General features: G+C 43.8%; 1 protein-coding gene across 1 annotated transcript; it reads left to right on the top strand.

Annotated features, from left to right (window-relative positions):
* The first annotated feature begins 965 nt into the window (after positions 1-965).
* On the top strand, positions 966-3158 carry LOC138892526 (uncharacterized). The gene is made up of 3 exons (XM_070176255.1): positions 966-1847; positions 2189-2497; positions 2919-3158. The coding sequence occupies exons 1-3, from the start codon at positions 966-968 to the stop codon at positions 3156-3158; spliced, it is 1431 nt and encodes a 476-aa protein (XP_070032356.1).
* The last annotated feature ends 19253 nt before the right edge of the window (positions 3159-22411 follow it).

Raw genomic sequence — 22411 nt, 5'->3', positions numbered from 1 at the left:
GTGATTTCATTAATTTGGACCCTCCGGTATTCATTGGGGCAGATCCAAACGAAGACCCTCAGGTATTTATCGATAGAATGCAGAGGACTTTGAGGGTAATGAAGTCCAATGCGACTGAGTCAGTTGAGCTAGCTTCCTATAGACTCCAAGAGGTAGCAGTTAATTGGTACGAGTCTTGGGAATTGTCCAGAGGTGAGAATGCCCCTCCAGCAGTATGGCAGGAGTTTACAGAGGCTTTTCTTCGTCATTATCTGCCACCAGAGCTTAGACGGGCCAGATTTGATAGGTTCTTAACCCTTCGGTAGGGTAACATGAGTGTTTGAGAGTACAGTCTTCAGTTTGATTCGTTAGCTAGGTATGGGCCCACTATTGTATTTAAGATGGAGGATCGGGTTCACCGGTTCGTGATGGGGTTAGAGCCGCACTTGCTTAACGATTGTATGTCAGTCTCACTTCAGGCAGATATGGATATTTCTCGTATTCAGGCATATGCTCAGGGTGTAGAGGAGCGTAAGCAGAAGTAGAGGGCCGATCGTGACCTTGATAGGGCCTAAAATAAGAGAGTGAGGTCTTCGGGTCCTTCTGGTGAGTTTCGAGGTGATTAGAGACCACAATACCCGAGGTATCTAGCCCAGCCATCGGCTAGCGCGCCCCCTCAATTTGTCGGTAAGAGATTTGATCGTTCCACATATTCAGGGCCTGGTCAGAATTTCAGGGCCTCAGGTTCTCAGTATAGGGGTGAGTCAAGTCAGATGAGGCCACCCTTGCCATGATGTGCTTAGTGTGGTAAGCAGCATGCCGGGCAGTGCCGTATGGGGTTGGGTATTTGTTATACTTATGGTTATCCTGGCCATGTTATGAGGGATTATCCAACGAGAGGTGATGCAAGCATAGCTCAGCCAGCGGGATCTGTAGCGGGTTCGTCATCATCAGTACGCCCCCCTGGGCAAGGTTCATAAGCACCAATGGGTCGTGGTAGAGGAAGAGGCGGAGCATCTAGCTCGAGCGATCCTCAAAACCGCATTTATGCGTTAGCAGGTCAACATGATCAGGAGTCATCGCCTGATGTTGTTATAGGTATATTATCAGTCTCCTCATATGATGTATATGCACTGATTGACCTAGGTTCTACCTTATCATATGTTACTCAGTTGGTTTCTAGTAAGTTTGGAATAAAACCTGAATTGGTCAAACCTTTTGAGGTATCTATACCTGTTGGGGACTCAGCAATAGCTAAGCGAGTATATAGAGGTTGTATAATAGTAGTTCATAGTCGATCTACCGTAGCGGGCCTAATCGAGTTAGATATGGTAGAATTTGATGTTATAATGAGTATGGATTGGTTGGCTTCTTGTCATGCCAACGTTGATTGTAGATCAAAGATGGTCCTATTTCAATTTTCAAGGGAGCCTATTTTGGAGTGGAAAGGTAATACGGCGTCGCCGAGAGGTAGATTTATTTCCTATCTCAAAGCAAGGAAGATGATCAGAAAGGGCTATATTTATCACTTAGTTCGGGTTCAGGATGTGAAAATAGATTCACCAACCATTCAATCTATCCCTGTGGTTAATGAGTTTCCCGATGCTTTTCCCCATGAGCTTCCGGGTCTTCTGCCAAAGCGAGAAATTGAGTTTGCTATTGACCTACTACCAGATACTCAACCAATATCTATTCCTCCGTATAGAATGGCCCCCGCAGAGCTGAAAGAGTTGAAGGAACAACTAAAGGACTTGGTTGAAAAAGGCTTTATCAGACCTATTACATCACTGTGGGGAGCACATGTGTTATTTGTGAGGAAGAAAGATGGTTCCTTACAGATTTGCATTGATTATAGACAGTTGAATAAGGTGACTATCAAGAATAAGTACCCTCTCCAGAGGATTGATGATTTATTTGATTAGTTGCAAGGTGCCAAGTGTTTCTCAAAAATAGACTTGAGGTCCGGGTACCATCAGGTAAGGGTTAAGGAGAAGGATATTCCGAAAACAACATTCAGGACCAGATATGTGCACTTTGAGTTTCGTGTCCTGTCATTCGGTTTGACTAATGCCCCAACAGTATTCATGGATTTGATGAACCGTATCTTCAGACCCTTTCTAGATATGTTCGTAATCATATTTATTGATGATATATTGGTGTATTCTCATTCAGAGACTGAACATGCAGATTATTTGCGTACTGTGCTCAGAGTTTTACAAAAGGGAAGTTGTATGCAAAATTCTCTAAATATGAATTTTGGTTGAACTCTGTAGCTTTCCTTGGGCATATCATTTCGGGTGAAGGTATCCGGGTTGATACACAAAAGATTGAGGCACTAAAGATGTGGCCTAGACCCATGACACCGACGGAGGTTCGTAGCTTTCTCGGTTTGGCAGGTTATTATAGGAGATTTGTAGAGGGATTTTCTTCCCTTTCAGCACCTTTGACAAAGTTGACTTATAAGGGAGCAAAGTTTCAATGGACTGATGCTTGCAAACGGAGTTTTCAGGCAGGACAGGTTAACTTTAGCACCGGTTCTAACGCTCCCAGAAGGGACTAATGGTTATGTTATCTATTATGATGCTTCGGGCGTTGGATTGGGTTGTGTACTGATGCAGCATGGTAAGGTTGTAGCTTATGCTTCTAGACAACTAAGAGAGCACGAGAAGAATTACCCAACCCATGATTTAGAATTAGCCGTAGTGATTCATGCACTAAAGATGAGGAGGCACTACTTATATGGTATTCATGTTGATATCTATACAGATCATAAGAGCCTCCAGTATATCTTCAAGCAAAAGGAATTGAATTTACATCAAAGGAGATGGTTGGAGCAACTTAAAGATTATGACGTTGATATTTTATACCATCCGGGGAAGGCGAACGTGGTAGCCGATGCCCTCAGTCGTAGATATATGGGTGGCCTATCATATTTACAGCCAGAAAAGAGGGGAATAACCCATGAGATTCATCAGCTAGCTAGTCTTGGAGTTCGGTTACTGGACTCAGGTGATATTGGGATTACTATTCAGGATACGACAACATCCTCTTTAGTAACTGAAGTGAAGGAACGCCAGTACGAGGATCCCGTGTTAGTTCATTATAAGGACACCACCCCTCAGAAGGAGAAGACACCGTTTGAGATTATAGAAGATGGGGTCTTCAGATATCGAGGATGATTATGTGTCCCTAATGCTGTAGGGCTGCGTCAGCAGGTTATGGGAGAAACTCATTATTCTCGTTATTCTATCCATCCAGGATCAACAAAGATGTATCACGATATCAGGGAATTATATTGGTGGTACAGAATGAAAAAGGATATAGCGGAGTTTGTTGCTTAGTGCCCTAACTGTCAGCAGGTTAAGATTGAGCATCAAAAACCCGATGGATTATTGCAGGCTATGGAGATTCCGACTTGGAAATGGGAAGTAATCAATATGGATTTCATCGTAGGCTTACCTCGTACCCAGCGTAAGTTCGATTATATATGGGTTATGGTTGACAAGCTTACCAAATCGGCCCATTTTCTGCCCGTTAGGACTACATATTCCGTAGAGGATTATGCAAGGCTTTATATTAAGGAGATTGTATGACTGCATGGTGTCCCTGTATCTATTATCTCGGATAGAGGAGCTCAATTTACAGCTAACTTCTGGAGGTCCTTCCAAAAAGGATTGGGGACTCAGGTAAGTCTTAGTACAACATTTCATCCCCAGACAGACGGACAAGCTGAGCGTACTATTCAGACACTTGAGGATATATTACGGGCTTGTGTGATAGACTTCAGGGGTAGCTGGGATGATCATCTACTGCTTATTGAGTTCGCATATAATAATATCTACCATTCCAGTATTCAGATGGCTCCATACAAAGCTCTTTATGGATGGAAGTGTAGGTCGCCTATAGGGTGGTTCGATGTTGGGGAAACTACGTTAGTAGGACCAGAATTGGTACAACAGGCAATCGAGAAAATTAAGCTTATACAGGAAAGGCTATTAGCAGCTCAAAGCCGTCAGAAGTCTTATGCGGATAATCAACGGTGAGACTTGGAGTTTCAGGTTGACGATTGGGTATTCCTAAAGGTATCACCGATGAAAGGTGTTATGAGGTTCGGTAATAAAGGAAAACTTATCCCTCGGTACATTGAACCATATAGGATCATACGCAAGGTAGGCCAGGTAGCATATGAGTTAGACTTGCCTTCGGACTTGGAGTCTGTACATCCAGTCTTTCATGTGTCTATGCTCCATAAATGTATCGGAGATCCTTCCAGAATCGTGTCAGTTGATGACGTTCACGTCACAGAGCAGCTATCATATGAAGAAACTCCCATTACTATATTAGACAGACATGTTTGGAGATTGAGAACTAAAGACGCAGCCTCGGTGAAAGTACTTTGGAGAAACAACAATGTGGAAGAAATGACTTGGTTTGCCGAGGAAGACATGAAGTCTATATATCCCCACTTATTTCCTCCTCCAGAGAAGGGCCCGACTAAGACATCACAACCTTAAGGTACGTGTATGGATTCTTGTGTTAGTTATTGTCATTGGTCGTGTGATGCCATTGTCATTATTGATGATTGTGGTCCTATGTGGCGTTGAATTATTGAGTTTCTACAGGAAGAGTTGGTAGTAGTATTGTTACAAAGGCGACACTTCCAAAGTTTATATAGATCCCGGGGAGTTAAACATTCGAGAACAAATATTTCTAAGGGGGGAAGGATGTTACATCTCGCGTTTTCGTATGTTAAAGTTTTGTCTTCAGTTAATCGACGTAGACTCGGGGATGAGATTTTCTTGAGGTTATACGCATTCATGCTATTTATAACAAGCGATAAGCAAGTGCCGTTAGGGATAAAGGGTAAACGAATCAAAGAAAATGAGTTTCGTTAAAGGTTGTCGATTTGGTATAAAAATACGGTCCGAGCTACAATACCCGGCATTTATGGACTAATGCCATACAAGGTACCCCTCGACAACAATAGTAGAATACATAAAGTGTGTTAAAAGTGAGTAGTATTTTAAGTAAGTTGAGATAATTCTTAATTATGTGGGTAATTAGTTAATTATTGGGTAATGGGACATTACCTAGTTAATTAAGGAGTTGTGGGTGATTAATTAAAGAATGTGGTTAAGAAAAAACATCCCCCACGTGGCAGCAAACCAATCCAAGAATTATGACTCTTAAGTCACTATGTTATGTGGCAAGTCTTAAGAATGTGAGTCATTTCCATTTAATAAAGGAAAGACACATATAACGTGAGTCATATCTATTCTTAAGAAACATAAATCACAAACCCATTCTTCTATGCATTCAAACGTAAATGTTTGTATGTTACAAACATAAGTCACAAGCATAAGTCACATAAGCAAGATAAGAGCTTCAACCGAGACTTCCTTGCATAGAAACTTTACTGCTAATCACTTAAGGAAAGGTTTCAGCCACGATTATGTTTGCATAGCAATGGTATTGCTTCGAGCTTTACATACGACTTGTTCCGTGTTTTGTCGCAATTAACGTGTGTTAGAGGATTGTCAAGAGAATCGACTCAGGTATGTTAAGGTCATCCCTTCTTTCTTTTTGGCATGTTCTATACGACACGAATGAAACGAGCAAATGCACAACTTCCATAAATGACTCTATTCATAGAAATACTAGGGGTGTCTATATTCTTGATTCCCCAAGTGAAATATTATTATATCTTTTGTTCATGGGTCTCAGAAAAATATGTATTTGATAAAGTTTATCCGACATGCATATTATTTTTATGACATTCCGAGAAATCTTATTAATGTATTTCTTATGCATTTCATACATTTATACATGTACATTGACCCATGACCAGATGGCGTTATATACGCGTATATATATGTATATGGGATATGGGAAAAGTTTACGGCATTATATACACACCACCACCTGATCAGCTGGTATATGGTGATGATTTTGCCCATAGTAGCTGAGATGATATGATGGGATGCCCTCAGAGGCTTGATGATGTTATGAACACCTACACCCATGCATGACACGACATTTGTACACACGTGCTTGACATTATAAATATTTCAGGATTTACAAAGTGATTTAGACTTACAGGCGGAATTCCTTATTCCATGTTTCATCTATGTCTGTTATGTACTGATATTTATGCCTTACATACTCAGTACATTATTCGTACTGACGCCCTATTTCCCGGGGCCTGCGCTTCATGCCCGCAAGTGCAGGTAGACAAGCTGATGGCCCCCCTTCTTAGGATCCTTAATCAGTGAGAGTTGGCGTGCTCCATTTGATCCGGAGCTGCTTTTGATTTTGGTACGATATGCTTGTATACATATATGGGTATGACATGGCCCAGTCCCGTCCTTGTACAGTTGTATATTCTATTAGAGGTCTGTAGACAGTATGTATAGTTGGATAGTATGTGGCCTTGCCGGCTTCCAGTTTTGGGTATATAATTGTCTATAGCAGCCTTGTCAGCTCGCCCTACATATTCTTGACGTTCCCTACGTATTCTGGACGTATATGTACATATATCTTTTGGGCAGATTTCCGTTATGTATGTTATTCTCGTAATTTAACAGAAGTTAATCATGTTCATACATTAGTCACATGCTTAAGGGTGTTCGACAGGTAGGACTCAGGCACCCGTCGCGGCCCATCCGTTTGGGTCGTGACATTGTCGTCCACCGGAGCCATGCCCACCCTTTCGTGAATATATTCATTCCTAATCTTATCCAGTCTAGTGTGTCCGCACATCTATCTCAACATCCTTATTTCTGCTACTTTCATCTTCTGGATACGTGAATTCTTGACTGGCCAACACTCAGCCACATACAACATGGTCGATCTAACCACCGCTCTATAGAACTTACCTTTAAGTTTTGGTGGTACATTCTTGTCACACAGGACTCCAGACGCTAACCTCCATTTCATCCACCCCACCCCAATGCAGTACCATCCCCGTTGATCTCCCCATCTCCTTGGATAATTAACCCTAGGTACTTGAAACTTTCTCTCTTGGGGATGACTTGTGAGTCAAGCCTCACTTTCACGTCCGCTTCCCCTGTCATGTCGCTAAACTTACACTCCAAATATTCCATCTTAGTCCTACTCAACTTCAAACTTTTAGACTCCAGGGCCTGCCTCCATACCTCCAGTCTCCTATTAACGTCGTCTCGCGTCTCATCAATCAGAACTATATCATCAGCGAACAACATACACCATGGAACCTCCCCTTGAATATGGTGTGTCAGTGCATCTATCGCTAGGGCAAATAAGAACTGGCTGAGCGCAGATCCTTGGTGTAACCCCATAACCACTGGAAAAAGCTCTGAGTTACCTCCCACAGTCCTAACCCAAGTCCTATTTATAAGGGTACATGAGCCACAAAAACCCTAAATAATACAATTGGGAGAATATTCACTGGAATATTCTCCAGGGAACCATAATACTAGAACTAGCTGTTACTGCTTTAATAAAAGGAGCGCTCGTCCTCGTCCTCGTCCTCTATTGAGACACTTCAACCTCGTCGACGATACGTTGTCTTCTCGTGACATAGACCTTTTGAAGCCAAGTCATTATACCCTATTGATGACACGTGGCAGCCTTTGAAGGATTCCTTGATGTCGACTTGGTCCACATATAATCATGGTAGTTTTTGCCCATACAGTTAGTCCCTCTGCTTGTTAATGTCATCCTCATAGATGAGTTTAATGAGTGGATAACAATGGTCATGGTCGTTGTGAAAAACGGGCGACGTGGCATTTTGCGGACCGCATATTTCAAATCTTAAACGTTCTGGGTGATTTAATAAAACTATCTTATCAAGGAAAAGGTGTGACATCATGACATCATTCATCATGATGACACTTGTTCCCAACGCATCACATCGATACACGTGCGGCTCCTGATTGGCTCTATCATTTCAATTCTAATGGTAATCATGATGAATTGTTTCAGATTCGGTGCCTCTTCTCTATAAATAGGGCTTGTTTTACCAGAAATAGAATTTTACTTCCTTTAGAATCACCTTTGAATTCTCTTTTCTTGCTAACTCATTCTGTTCTTCATACTTTCAATTTTCTTTCTTCAAATTTTTCTAAACTTACATAGCCATGTCGAACATCCCTTCTAATGTAAATAAGGAAAACCATCCCATTATGTTGGTTGTTATGTTTCCAGTTCATGGGGAAGACATCATCTTCGCCACTGAAGAGGAGGCTCTCCCTTTAGTGGATGAGATCATCCCCCGTAATGCTGACGCTAAACCTGATCTTCAACTGCCGCCAGAGGTGATGACTGAGAAATTCCAATCATCGATGATGGCCAAGGGCTTGGCTGAATTCAAAGCCAAGTTTGGCCTCCCTAACCATGTGGAGCTAATTCCTACTGATAACGACGAAGTACACGTCCACCGTCCTGGGTACTGTGCTCTTTATGCCTACCCATTTTCCATGGGCTACTCATTCCCCTTCCTTCTGCTGGTGAAGGAGTTTTGTCATCATTATAATGTTTTCCCTGCTCAGCTCACCCCCTATGTTTACAAAGTGATCATGATGCTATCGAAGTTTACTAAACTGGCTGGAGTCGAGGTCACAATGCGGCACTTGGTGCATATATTCGCGCCAAGATTTTATCGAGGAACGATGTTGAACCTTCAACATCGTGAGGCAAATGTTTGGTAGTAAAAATGGATGATAAAGCTAGCTGGACATTCTGGCTCGATTATTTCTTTGTTAAGACTGAGACCGTCGTAGCCGATGTTATAGGTTTCCTTGAGGCCTGGAACCACACTTGTAATTACTCGTGCTTTTGATTTTACTTTTTCAAATATTTGTTCATTCCGAGCTTGTCGAATAATCCTTCTTTTTCTGCAGCCACTGTTCGACCTCTTCAGTTGGTGACGTATCTCGCCGAATGGATTAAACAAGTTCTCCCCTATATTGTGGGGATTAGTGATTGGCCGAGCTTCTTTCAAAGGTTCAAGCCGGTTGTCCCCTCGACAGGTAACTTCGTTCTTCTGGTCGGCGTCACATTCATATTTGCTTACATCATCGTGCTTACCCTTTGTGTTTTCTCTAGGTTCCATCAGGGGGGATACAAGAGGGAACAGGGTGCATGTGCCTTCATTTAGGAAGAGAAGGTTGCTACGCCTTCTGTCTCCAGCCCTGTCTTAGCTGCTACGCCTAGTCCCCCTTCAGTTTCACTCATCGTCGAGGATGAGGAGGTCTCACCACATGATACGGATTTGAGACCCCGCAAGAGGAAGGCCGTGGATGTAGGAGGAGGTGTGAATACGACCATTGACATGTTAGAGGATGAGATCGTGGTGCAGGAGACCTCGACGATATTTCTTGGGGAGGATGCTGGGGCGATCTCTGAGGTGCCTCAGCTCGAAGAGACTAACATGGGCATACTTTCGCATCCTGAGGAGGAGACAATCGCGGAGGGGACATTTGGTGATAGCTCTGTGCCTCTTGGGCAAGAGGAGGACTCTTCTTCTAGGTCGGCTAGGGGTGCTTCTCCTGCTGACGGGGGAAAAGGTAAAGGTCCCATTGAAGAGGGCGATGAGTCCGATTCTGACGTTGACCCCGAGGACCTTAAGATGATCGATGAGAGGACGACCCATATCGAGGTCAGGATAGAAGAGGGGGGTGGGTTCCAGAACTATCATGATTCCAATGAATCGTGATCTATTAAAAGACACCGAGAATGTAGTCAACGCCCTTGGCCCTCTTTGCTCCAAAGCCGAACATGTGATTCTCCAAGAACTAAGGGACAACACCCTGTCGAAGAGCATTGCCGGCCTCGCTCTTAAGGTAAGTATCGTCTTATGTCATTCTCTCTTCTTTGCTTTAGTTTGTTTATAAGTTTTATTCACTTTTTCTTTAGTTTGCAGACTATCATTCTGGAGATTGAGAGCATACGAAGAGAGAAAAAGCGAAAGGAGATCTACCAGAGGCTATGAACCAAGTATGTCGAGTTCCGCAAAAAGTATAAGGAGGCTCAGAGACGGCTTCGTGAAGAGGGCGACATGCCTCGCTCTGAGGGAGGAGATGAAGAAGAAAGACGAGGAATTGATGGCGACCGTAGAGGGATTCAACATTCTTGAGGGAGCATTGAAGAGGAAAGGGGAGGAGCTTGAACTGAGCAAGGACGTGAAGGCCCAATGGAGCGACCTCCAGAGTCAGGTGGTTCAACTGCAAAGTCAGTTAGACGGGTGCCAATTTGAAATGGAGCAGGTTTTTTCTGCTGAGGCCGAGAATGCCTGATTGCTCAAGCGACCCTCTATGTCTTACGCCTCTGAGTTTCCTGACATTCCCCAATAGCAGTATGAGGAATGGATCCTCGCTGAAGCTTGATTGGACGTGATTCATGAGCAAGACGGACTTTATTTTTTAGACGGCTATTGAGGAGGCTCGAGTCAAAGCTCGTGAGGCCCGGCTCACCTGCGACTTTCATTTTGTTACACCTCAGCCTGATTTTGAGGAAGGCGGTGAGGGGGTGTGGACCAACTTGCGGACAGTGCTTGGTATGATGCTTCTTATGGTCGAGGCGAGGATGTAGGGGATGATGGAGATCAAGGTGGTGATGGCCACTAAATTTTTAGCTTTCGTTTTTGCTCAACCTTTGTATTATATTTTATGTTGGCGTCTTTGGGTGTCTTTGTAAATACTTTACTTATGAAATACAAAAGTTTGTTTTGGTTTCATATGTACCTTTTTTCCTTTGTGTGTTCTTGTTTTTTGTACTCGTATTTTGCTTTTGTGTTTTCTTTGTCGGTATTTTCTATTTGCATTTAGGCCGAGGGACCATAAGGTCTTTTCGCTCTGGTTGAATATACTGTTGAGTTTGGTCGAGGCCGAGGGCTAATAGGAGTTGCTCGAGTTGGTCGTACTTTCCTTCTGTTAAATCGTGGTCGAGGGCCGATAGGCATTGTTCAAGTTGGTAGAACATATATTTTCATTTAAGTTGCGGCCGCAGGCCGATTTGTGTTGTTCGAGTTGATCAAACGTACTATTTTTGTTAAGTTGCGGCCGTGGGCTGATAGGACTTGTTCGAGTTGATCGAACGTACCATTTTCGTTAAGTTTCGGCCGTGGGCCGATAGGACTTGTTCAAACTGGTCGAACTTACCTTTGATTAAGTTGTAGTCGTGGGCCGATAGGTGTTGCTCGAGTTGATCGAACGTATAGTTTTTGTTAAGTTACGGCCGTGGGCCGATAGGAGTTGTTCGAACTGGTCGAACTTACCTTTGACTAAGTTGCGGTCGTGGACCAATAGGTGTTGTTAGAGTTGATCAAACGTACCATTTTTGTTAAGTTGCAGCCGTGGGCCGATAGGAGTTGTTCGAACTGGTCGAACTTACCTTTGACTAAGTTGCGACCGTGGGCCGATATGTGTTGTTCGAGTTGATCGAATGTACCATTTTGGAGAGCAGTTTTAATAAACGTGCATCTTTATTACTTCGACACTCTTGCTTCGGTTATATAATTTTGCCCTTAGGTAGCTTTTGGAGAAAATTACAAGTTTTGGGTGTTGGCTGGCGTTGCATTCCCAGTCTCAGTATATCTATTCCCTTCATTGTTGGACATGGAAATTCTTGAGGAGTTGGGCAATGAAAAATATGTCTGCTCTAGCATAATCCAACTTGAAGTGTCCCACTCGCCGCCTCGTTAAACACCTCCTTGGGAAAACCCTATTGGGACAAAACTTAAGTGAGGGAAAAAAGAGTACGACTTACAAGGTATTTCTTGTTTTTCTGAAGTTGAGTTACTTGAGATGGCTGATATTCCAAGTATTTGGTAGGAGCTTCCCTTCCATAGTTTCTAGTTGGAACGAACCCTTGTCTGCTTTGCCTATGATTTTGTATGGTCCGTCCCACTTGGTTCCCAACTTGCTCTCATGGCTCCCTGCCTACTTGGGTCTTGGATTTGAGCATGAAGTCCCCGATCTTGAGCAATCGAACCTTTGCTTTTCTGTTGTAGTGGCGTTATGCTTTTTGTTTCTGCGCGACCATTCTTATGTATGCCATATCTCTTCGCTCTTTGACCTCGTCGAGGTCTTGTATCCTATTCTCATCATTGTCGGTGCCGCTTTCATGAGAGTACCTCATATTGGGTTCTTCGACTTTGACTGGTATAACTATTTCTGTTCTATAGACAAGAGAATAAGGTGTTTCTCCTGTGCTTGTTTTTGGGGTTGTTCTGTGCGCCCATAATACTTCTAGGAGTATTTCTGTCCACAGTCCCTTAGCGTCCTCGAGTTTCTTCTTCATGATATTTAAGATAGATTTGTTGCATGATTCTGCCTCCCCGTTGCCAGCCGGCTGGTAAGGAGTTGAAAGTATCCTTTTAATGTGCCACTTCTCGAAGAACTCGATTGTTTTTCTTTCTGTGGACTGGGGCCCATTGTCACAACTTATCTCTTTAGGTAGGCCGAATCGGCAGATGGTGTTTTTCCATATGAAGGTGATTACCTCTTGCTCACAAACTTGGGCGAGTGCTCTTGCATCCACCTACTTAGAGAAATAGTCAGTTAAAACTAAAAGGAATTTTACATTACCTTATCCTGGAGGAAGCGGTCCCATGATGTCCATTCCCCATTTAATAAATGGCCATGGAGAGGTGACATAGTGGAGGTGTTCCCCTGCTTGGTGGATTATTGGGGCATATCTTTGACACTGCTCGCATTTCTTTACAAATTCTAGGGCGTCTTTTTTCATGGTGGGTCAATAATACCCGACCCGTTTGAGGCACATAACAAGTGCTCGTTCAACGAAGTGACTGCCGTAATGACCTTCATGGAGTTCCTCGAGAATGCGTTGGGTTTGGTTCGGGCCTAAGCATCTTGCCAAGGGGCCGTCGTATGTTCTCTTATACTAGTTGTTGTGAAGGAGGTTGTACCTAGCGGCTTGCAATCTCAGTTTTTTGGATTCCTTTTTTTCGTTTGGGAGGATATCGTCCTACAAATAGTTTATAATACAATTGCGCCAGTCCCAAGCTAAATTTATAGATTTTACCTTGATGTGGTCTAATGCCGAGCTGAGGAGATGAACTACACTCTTATCCCTGAGAGTTATGCTTTTGGTGGAGGCGGCCAATTTGGCGAGGCCATCTGCTTCGACGTTCTGAGTTCGTGGAATTTGGTCAAGTTGGCATTTGTCGAAATTAGGAAGCAATCTGCAGATCTCGGTATGATACTCCTACAAGCTCTGCTCTTTGATTTGGAATGTCCTAGTAACTTGATTGACCATGAGCTGAGAATCACAACGGATCTTCAATTGCTTTGCCCTTACTTGAGTGCTAGTCTTAATCCTGCAATTACGGCCTCATACTCGGCCTCGTTGTTAGTCATATATAGGCAACTTATGGATTGGCAAATTATTTCGCTGGTGGGAACCTTGAGCATGAGTCCCAGTCCAGACCAACAGGCATTGGACGTGCCATCGGTGTGTAGGACCCAAAGGTTCTGTGTTTGAAGTGAAGCTTGAGTGGCTTCCTTTTCCGCCTCAAGCATTACTTTAGCGTTGAAGTCTGCGACTTTATTGATGTGCGAGGTTGATAAGTGATGTCGTGCTCACTTAATTTAATAGCCCACTTGGCCAGCCTTCCCGACAACTCGGGTTTGTGTAATATGCTTTTTAAAGGAAAAGTGGTAACGACTGAGATTAGGTGGCACTGGAAGTATGGCTTGAGCTTTCGTGAAGCTACGACCAGGGCCGGGGCTAGTTTTTTGAGGTCAGGGTACCTCGTCTCGGCGTCGACAAGTGTTTTGCTGATATTATAAATTGGAGATTGCATACCTTTGTCTTCTCAAACCAGGACCACACTTACTGCTACTTTTGAGACGGCGAGGTAAATGAGGAGGCACTCCCCGGGCTCGGTCTTTGAGAGCAAGGGTGGTGACGACAGGTACTCCTTCAGTTCTTGCAACACTTGTACATACTCGGGTGTCCACTCGAGGCCGTTATCCTTTTTGAGCACGCTGAAAAACCTATGACACCTATCAGACGATCGCGAGATGAATCTAGATAGGGCGGCAATTCGACCGGTCAGTCTCTGGACTTGCTTCTTAGTGGTCAATCGTTATGGTATCCCATTGATAGACCTAATTTGATCTGGGTTGACCTCAATCCCTCGCTGTGATACCAAGAGGCCCAAACATTTCCCTGAGGCTATGCCAAATGCGCATTTCTCGGGGTTTAGTTTCATTCCGTACTTTCTCAATATGTCGAAGGCTTCATTTAGGTGGTCGATATGATCCTCTTCCTTCACGGACTTGACCAACGTGTCATCGATGTATACCTCCATGGTTTTGCCGAGTTGATCGTTGAACATATTTATGACCAACCTTTGATAGGTAGCCCCTGTGTTCTTCAACCTGAATGGCATGACCCTATAACAATACATTCCCCTATGGGTTATGAATGTAGTCTTCTCTTGGACTACTTCCTCCATGAGTATTTGGTTGTAACATGAGTAGGTGTCTAGAAAACTTAACAGTTTGTGTTCTACTGTTGCATCTATGAGTTGGTCGATGTGTGGCAACGAGAATGAATCCTTTGGTCATGCTTTGTTCAGATATGTAAAGTACACACACATCCTCCATTTCTCGTTTTTGTTTTTAACCATTACCACATGGCAATCCATTTGGGGTACTTCGACTCCCTAATAGAGCCGTTGGCCAATAAATTTTCTACTTCTTCATGGATGGCCTCATTGATTACGGGATTGAACTTTCGTCGGACCTGTCTCACTAGGGGTAGAAGGGGTCGACATTCACCCTGTGCGTGGCAATTTCTTGGGGATGCCTGGCATATCTTCATGGATAAAGTCAAATAGATCCGTGTTAGTTATTAAGAATTGACTAAATTTACCTGGGTCTCGGAGTTTGCAGCCAATATAGGCCTTTTTGCTGAGGTCGCTATAATCTAGCTGGACGGTGTCCAGGTCTTTTATGGTTGACCCTGCGGCTTCGACCATCTCTGGGTCCATAATGACTTCTTTGGCCTCGACCTGTGGCAACCTTAACCCTGCTGATTGCTATACTTCTTTTTCCTTTTCTTTCTTTTGTTGAGTTGTCGTGTCATCTATGGCAATTTGGTAGCATTCCCCAGATGTACATTGTTCCCCTCATATGCTGAATATTCCCCAGGGTGTTAGGAATTTAATCACTTGGTATAAGCTAGAGGGGACGACTATTATAGGGTGTATCCATGATCGTCCCACAATGGCATTATATGCAGTATCCTGGTCCATGATATGGAATATTGTTTCTAGAGTCACCCCGCCGGCGAGGACGGGGAGTGTAATCTCTCTCGAAGTCCGTTCAACCGCATTATTAAAATTGATTAGTGTAATAAAGAGAGACACTATCTTATCCTCGAGTCTCATCTATGTGAGGACTTGGGGATGGATGATGCATGCCTCACTTTCGTCATCTACCATAATTCTCTTAACATCAGTATTTAAAATTTGTAAAGTAACGACAAGTGCATCATTGTGAGGAAAATTCAAACCGTCGACATCTGACTAATCGAAGATGATACTTTCTTCGAGTCCGTCATACCGTTCGTGGGTGATCAATCTTTTAAGTTTGTGGGAGGCGGTTAATTTGATGTCGTTGATAGAGGTATCGTCGCTGCCACAATAATCATGTTGATGGTGCAGGCTGGTGAAGGCGGCTTTAGTGGACGTGGGCATTCTCGACCCCTTGATAAAGTGTTCCTGCCTTTGTCGCTGAGTAGTTCCTTGAGATGCCCTTGTTGTAGCAAGTTTTCTACTTCTAGTCTTAGAGTGATGCAATCTTCTATTTTGTGTCCACGTTCTTAGTGGAACTCGCAGAGGGCATCAGATTTCTCGGTGCTTGGGTCGGACCTCATCTTTGATGGCCATTTTACCTTCGTTCTGAGCTTCTCAAAATCGTAGACCACCTCTGCAGGTGACTCACAAAAGTTTGGAGCAGATAGTAAGAGGGGCATACCTCGATCATTCCTGTGAGTGCCTGATCTCGGCCTAGATGGGTTGTCTTCATAACGAAAGGAGGGGACGGGTGTCCTGACATAGGATTGATGTCGTTCCTTGCCTAGCCTCATTATTGGATGGTCTCTCCTTATGCTCTGACCTCGGCATGATAGGCATTATGGATTTCATCCCAAGTGATCGGTGGGTACTTAATTAATCGACTTAGTAGCTTTCTGGTTGACCTCGAACCCTCTCTGCTCAACCCATTCTGAAAGCTATCATGGCTATTCCTTCAGAGATGTTTGGCAAGGTCATCCTCATCCTGTTGAATCGAGTGAGGAAGTATCTTAGTCCCTCTCCTGGGGGTTGTTTGATGGCGAAGATATCGTTTACCCTTGTTTCAGCTTTCTTGGCCTTGACATGCATCGTTAGGAACTTATCGGCCATCTATTCGAATGTTTCTATCAAATAAGTTGACAGCTGTGAATACCATGTCAATGCCCCTCCAGTGAGGGTCTCACTAAAATTTTTCAGCAAGATGGAGGACACCTGCTCTTTGGTGAGGTCGCTGCCTTTCACGGCGATGACGTAGTGGGTTACATGATTTTCAGGATCGGTCATCCTGTCGTAAATTCTTAGATATGGGGGCATCTTGAAGGTCTTTGGTATGGCTTATGGAGCCACTTCTTCCCTGTACGGTTGTTCCACAAACCCGTTGACGTCTCTTTTTGGTAATAATTTGGGAGCATGGGTATTTTGTCTACCCATTCCTGGTGCTCTTTCATTTGATCCCTGAGCACCCTGTTCTCATTTTCTATTTCTTCTATTCTTTTCAGCACGGTGGCGATGATGCTGTCACCTGCACTATCAGTAATCGTGTGAGTATTACCTGAAGTCAGAGAGTTTGGTTGTTCGTCCTGTTCATTCTTGCGCTGTGCTGCATGGACTCCCGTGGTTTCTGTGGTCGTGCATGGGGCTTGTTTACTGAGCACGCTGACTAGAGTAGCAATTACCCATGCTTCGAGGAGCTCTTTCATAGCGGGTGGCGCCCCCTCTTCTGTGGACGTGGAGGCCTCTTTCCTGTTTGGTTTTGTTGTGCTGCAAAAAGGTGCATGCGACCTCTCTTGTCTGGGAGAGGCCAGGAGAGGCCATGGGCGTCACATCCTCATCTTGGGTGTCATAGCCTTTGTTGATGGAACTCATGAGGTTGAGGGAAATATTATTTGTTGCCTTCGTTCCGATTCCTTGGTTACCTACCATGGAGAGTTTGTTTTCTTTGAAATCACCAATCAAATGCTAAAAAAGAAGATGGAATCACGAAATATAATCAAAACCGAGTAGAAAACACTTACCCAATCCATGTGGTGGAAACCGCCTCCAAAATCCCCCAAATCCGAGCTCCATAGCTCAAAATATGATACAATGCCTGAAACCTTCAAAATAAAGTACCTTATAACCACTGCCCAGGTATACTCTTCACGATCGCGGGACCAGCTTCGCGATCATGAAGTATAAAATGCTCAGCCTTAAAGGATCTCTACGTGAACACGACCCCAGGCTCACGGTCGCTATGAACATCTACACGGACTAACATGAAGGCAGGCGCACTAGCGCGAACGTAATGAAGAAGTCTTAAAGACCTTCCCATACTAGCTTTACACTACGCGAATGTGTAACCACTTGCGCGAACGTGATGCTCAAGCTCCAGCAACCTACACGAACGTGGTCAAATAATCGCGAACACAAAGAAGAAGATCCCATAAGAAAAAATTTGGAAATACAGGGCATTTTGTGCGGTCCATGCTGCGGTCGCATAACTGATCTGTGGACCGCATATCTACCGCAGACCGAGGCAGAAATCTGGGCAAAATATTTGGACCATTATGCGGCCGCATAATAACTTTGAGGGAATGTTCTGCGGCGCATTATACGACAGCAGGCTGGTCGCAGAGTGAGGCAAGGGTGCCCAGTACCGCAGGGCCATTATGCGGTCCATTTTGCAGACCGCAAAAGCATTATGCGGTCGTATACGCGACCGCAGACCTGCATCGGGGCTTCATTTTTTCTAATTTTTGAACCCGACCCCATTCTTATAAAACAACCTTGGGGATCATTTTAAAAGGGAAAAACATATATTTCTAGAGAGAGGGAGTGCCATAGAGTGAGAGGAATTTCCTAAGCTCATAATTCATCAATTCTTGCTCAAAGTTGAAGAATTTGCAAGAAGAATTCATTAGGTCTTCATCCTAGAGGTAAGGTTCTACTCCATAGCCCTCAATTTCGTGATTTTAATTGAAAATAGGTAATAAGCTAAGCAATTCTTGGGCGTGGGAGTTGTTTATTTTACATGCATGTACCATCAAGGGTAGTGGAAAGATTGTTGAGCTTTTTTTGGGTAGAGTTTGGGTAGTGTGGTGAAAGAATCCACCATAAGAGGACCTTGAAACCTTAATGTTCATCTAGTGTTTGATAAAATGCTCAAGTGAGCTAGAACTATGAACTCCTTCCTAATTTGTGTTCAATTTTGCTATATCTCTAAATAGATCGAAGTGGCTAAAATTTTTGAAACATTGTAGTAATTTAAAAATCTCGAGTTAAGGTATGTTGGCTAAACTTCTTTCTTAGAATTGAATTCCCACGATGTTCTTGTAAGTCCCGAGTTGTCCGTTATGAATTGACTTTGATGAATAAGTCGGTGTAGGAAGATGTATTTATATAAATATGTGCAAAAATATGTTCCGGAACATTCTTATCATGTTATGTTATTCTTCGATAGCGTGTTCAAAGTATGAGTATGCATTAAAATGTTGTGACTCCAAGTCAACCCCAAATGAAAGTGATCATATCAAGTTGTGTAAGAAATCACATGTGCCTAAGACCCTAAATTGCTCAAATGTGTGCTTAAAGTCTTGGATAGAAATATTTGTTATTGAAAATCCGTGTTAATGTTTGAAAGTAAAATTGTGAGCATGAATTATGAAGTACGGCCAATGTGCCAAGAATGATATTGTGTTATGGCCAATGGTGCCAATAAAAATGAATGACATGTAAAGGAATATCAATTGAGTGGTAAATCCTTTTAATAATAAATGCCTTGGGAGTATCATTTAGCCACCGAGGAAGGGTACGTCGGAATAACCTAACCCAAAAATTACACGTGCCGGTGTAGGAGTGATTGAGGGACAAATCTCCGTGTTAATGTGATGAGACTGTTTTCCCTTATATGGGATGAGATTAGTGTGTTGAGATGTTTCCCCTTAAATGGGATGAGATTATTGCTAGCGAGATGTGATGTGATGTCGACCCACACGACATTGTGGTGAGACGGCTTAGCCGATCGGGCTGAGATCGGACGACATACCCCGCACATGGTGGTATTGTGGGTGTATATCTTGGGGTGAAACGGCTTAGTCGGTCGGGTTGAGATCGGACTCCGTGCTAAAACACGGTGGTGTATCGGTGCTAAAGATCTTCCAACTTAAATTATTGAAACCTATTTGAAATTTTACCTTTTCCCTAACTTGACACCTCGATATGTTTTGAGTCTCTTACTGATTTCATGTTTTATTCTCCGTTTACTGTTGCTCGTTCTATTGAGAGGGTGTTTAGTTTTACATACTAGTACTATTCCATATGTACTAATGTCCCTTTTGCTGGGGGCGCTTCGTCTTTAATGGATGTAGGTGGTTCCATAGCAGGTGGTATTGATCAGTGATAGCAACACACCCTCTCCTCAGCTGATTTGGTGAGCCCTACTTCATTTCGGGGTCATGTATCTTTTATCCTTTGTACATAGCATTTTGAGGTATAGCCGGGACCTTGTTGTCGTCACTGTCATAACACTTTCTTATTCCTATTAGAGGCTCCGTGGATATAATATGGGTTGTATCTGTTTTTGGGAAGGTTAAACTAAAAATGATGTAATCGTATCATCTGTTCCACTTTAACTATGATTGTACAATGTACTATTTTGGAGACTTATTAATCTCGTAACTAATGGAAATGAACTGGTGTTTTCACATGAACTATTACTAACCAATTAATGAAATGTATTCTTTTCTTTATTTATGGGTGAGTTGGGTAGAAGGTATTGTAAAGGCTTGCTTGACCGGGGTATATCGATTGAGCGTCGGTCGCGCTCCCCGAGGTCAGGGCGTGACAAACTTGGTATCAGAACCTAAGGTTTTAAAGTGTCATAGGATGTCTCGGAGCCGTGTCAAGTAGAGTCCTTCTTATCGGTGTGTTGTCGACCACATCTCTAATTAGGAGGCTACTTGGGCATTTAGGAATAATAACCTTCTTTGATGTTCTAGATTATGCGATAAAGCTGATTGTAAGATTGTTCCTCCTTTAACTCGTGCTTTGCTCTAACTTTTAGTACATGGCGCCTAGGAAAAAGGCAAGAACTGGCCAAGGAGCCAATGTCACCCCAGGAGTGGCAATCAATTTGATACTTGATGATGCGGGTGAGCATCTGAGGGGTGAGAACATTCCCCCGACTACTACACTGCCTGATTCTACTACACCTGATCAAAACGCACCTGTCCCTACGCCTACTGAGAGTGCAATGATCCCTCCATTTGATATTCCAGTTCCACCTCCAGCCTCAACTTCCGGTTTCGATATATCTGATAGGGATCTTAGGGGAGCCATACAGATGTTGGCTCAAATAGTGGCTTCCCAGGCCCAGAGATCAAATATTGCACCCAGTTCTTCTAGTCAGCTAGAGGATTCCGTTAGTTCTAGGGTGAACAGATTTATCCAGTTGGATCCTCCAGTATTCACAGGTACTGATCCTGAGGAGGAACCCCGGGACTTCATTGATGAGATGTACGTGACTCTCCGAGTTATGCGTGATATTGAGACGGAGGGAGCAGACTTGGCCTCCTACCACCAGAAAGGGGTGGCCTATTCTTTATTTGAAATATGGGAGGACTTCCGTGAGGAGGGAAGCCCTCCCATGAGGTGGAGTGAGTTTGTCGATGCTTTTATTGATCATTTCTTGGCTGTCGAAACTAAGGCAGCCCGTGCCGCCAAGTTTGAGAGGCTGAAGCAAGGTAGCATAAGAGTGTGGAAGTATCATATGAGATTCGCACGCCTGTCCAAATATGCCATCTATATGTTGCCCACTATGGAGGCTACAGTGTGCCAGTTTGTGTAGGGCCTTAGCCCTTTATTATTATTGAGGCTGCTACAGCCACCTTGAATTCTGACATGAACTATGGTAAGATGGTGTCATTTACTCAAGCCACAGAGACCCGCAAATTAAGAATAGAATGGTGCGTGAGAGCAGCAGCAAGGCCCGGTCCGCGGGCAACTTTGGTGGTTGTTGGTCAGCATTCAGGGGAGGGTCATCGGGGTCATCCCAGTCTTTTGCTCAGTCTTCAGTCAGTGCACCATCATCGGGGCCCAGTCAATAGCAGGGGAGCCGATTTAGGCCTAGTTAGGGCAACAGGGGATCCTACCAGCAGGGTCGGTCTGGTGGGAGATTTCAGCAACAGCGGAGGCCCCCATGCCCTAGGTGCGGAAAAATGCACTTTGGGGCCTGCTTCATGGACTATCCCATATGTTACAAGTGTGCTATAAGGGGTCACATTCAGAGGGATTGTCGTTCGTTTCACTAGAGCATGGGCAGGGGTACAGCACAGCCAGCCAGTTCTGCAGCTACTACATACGCAACACCTCCTCCATCTCGAGGAACCCTAGCAACAGCAGGGCGTGGTGCAACTAGGGGTGGCGTACAGAGTTCGGGAGGACCCAACCATTTCTATGCTATGAGGGATCGCCAGAGTTCAGAGGCTTCTCCAAATGTTGTCACATCTATATTGACTGTCCAATCTCATGATGTGTATGCTCTTATTGATCCCGATTCCACTTTGTCCTATGTTACTCCCTATGTTACTATGGGAATTGGGATAGAACCAGAATAGCTCCATGAGTTGTTCTCTATATCTACTCTAGTTGTTGAGTCTATTGTGGCCGCACGGGTTTACATGGATTGTGTTGTCACGGTGCGTGGTCGGGACACCATGGCCGATCTCATTGAATTGGGAATGGGTGATTTTGATGTGATAATGGGAATAGATTGGCTTTATTCATGTTTTGCCAAACTTGACTGTCGAATCAGAACCATTAGGTTTGAATTTCCAAATGGGTCAGTGATTGAATGGAAGGGGGATTATGTGGTGCTGAAGGGTAGGTTTATTTCTTACCTTAAGGCCACGAAGATTATTAACAAAGGGTGTATCAACCATTTGGTCCGGGTTACGGACACCGATGCTGAGGTTCTACACTTGAGGTTGTGCCGGTTGTGAATGAATTTCTGGAGTTCTTTCCGGATGAGCTCCCTGGGATCCCGCCAGACAGGGAGATTGATTTGTGATTGATGTGATGCTAGGCACGCAGCCTATATCTATTCCACCCTACAGAATGGCACCATCAGAATTGAAAGAGCTAAAGGAACAA

This window comes from Nicotiana tomentosiformis, chromosome 5, assembly GCF_000390325.3.
Source record: "Nicotiana tomentosiformis chromosome 5, ASM39032v3, whole genome shotgun sequence".
Taxonomy (NCBI): domain Eukaryota; kingdom Viridiplantae; phylum Streptophyta; class Magnoliopsida; order Solanales; family Solanaceae; genus Nicotiana; species Nicotiana tomentosiformis.
This window is presented reverse-complemented; position numbering and strand designations above follow the sequence as displayed.

Bases quoted from the DNA above. Each gene is read 5' to 3' on its own strand.
- LOC138892526 (XM_070176255.1), top strand. From the start codon at position 966: ATGGGTCGTGGTAGAGGAAGAGGCGGAGCATCTAGCTCGAGCGATCCT. The intron at 1,848-2,188 runs GTGACTATCAAG...TACTGTGCTCAG, and splicing joins ATTATAGACAGTTGAATAAG to AGTTTTACAAAAGGGAAGTT. The intron at 2,498-2,918 runs GTTAACTTTAGC...TCATATTTACAG, and splicing joins GGAGTTTTCAGGCAGGACAG to CCAGAAAAGAGGGGAATAAC.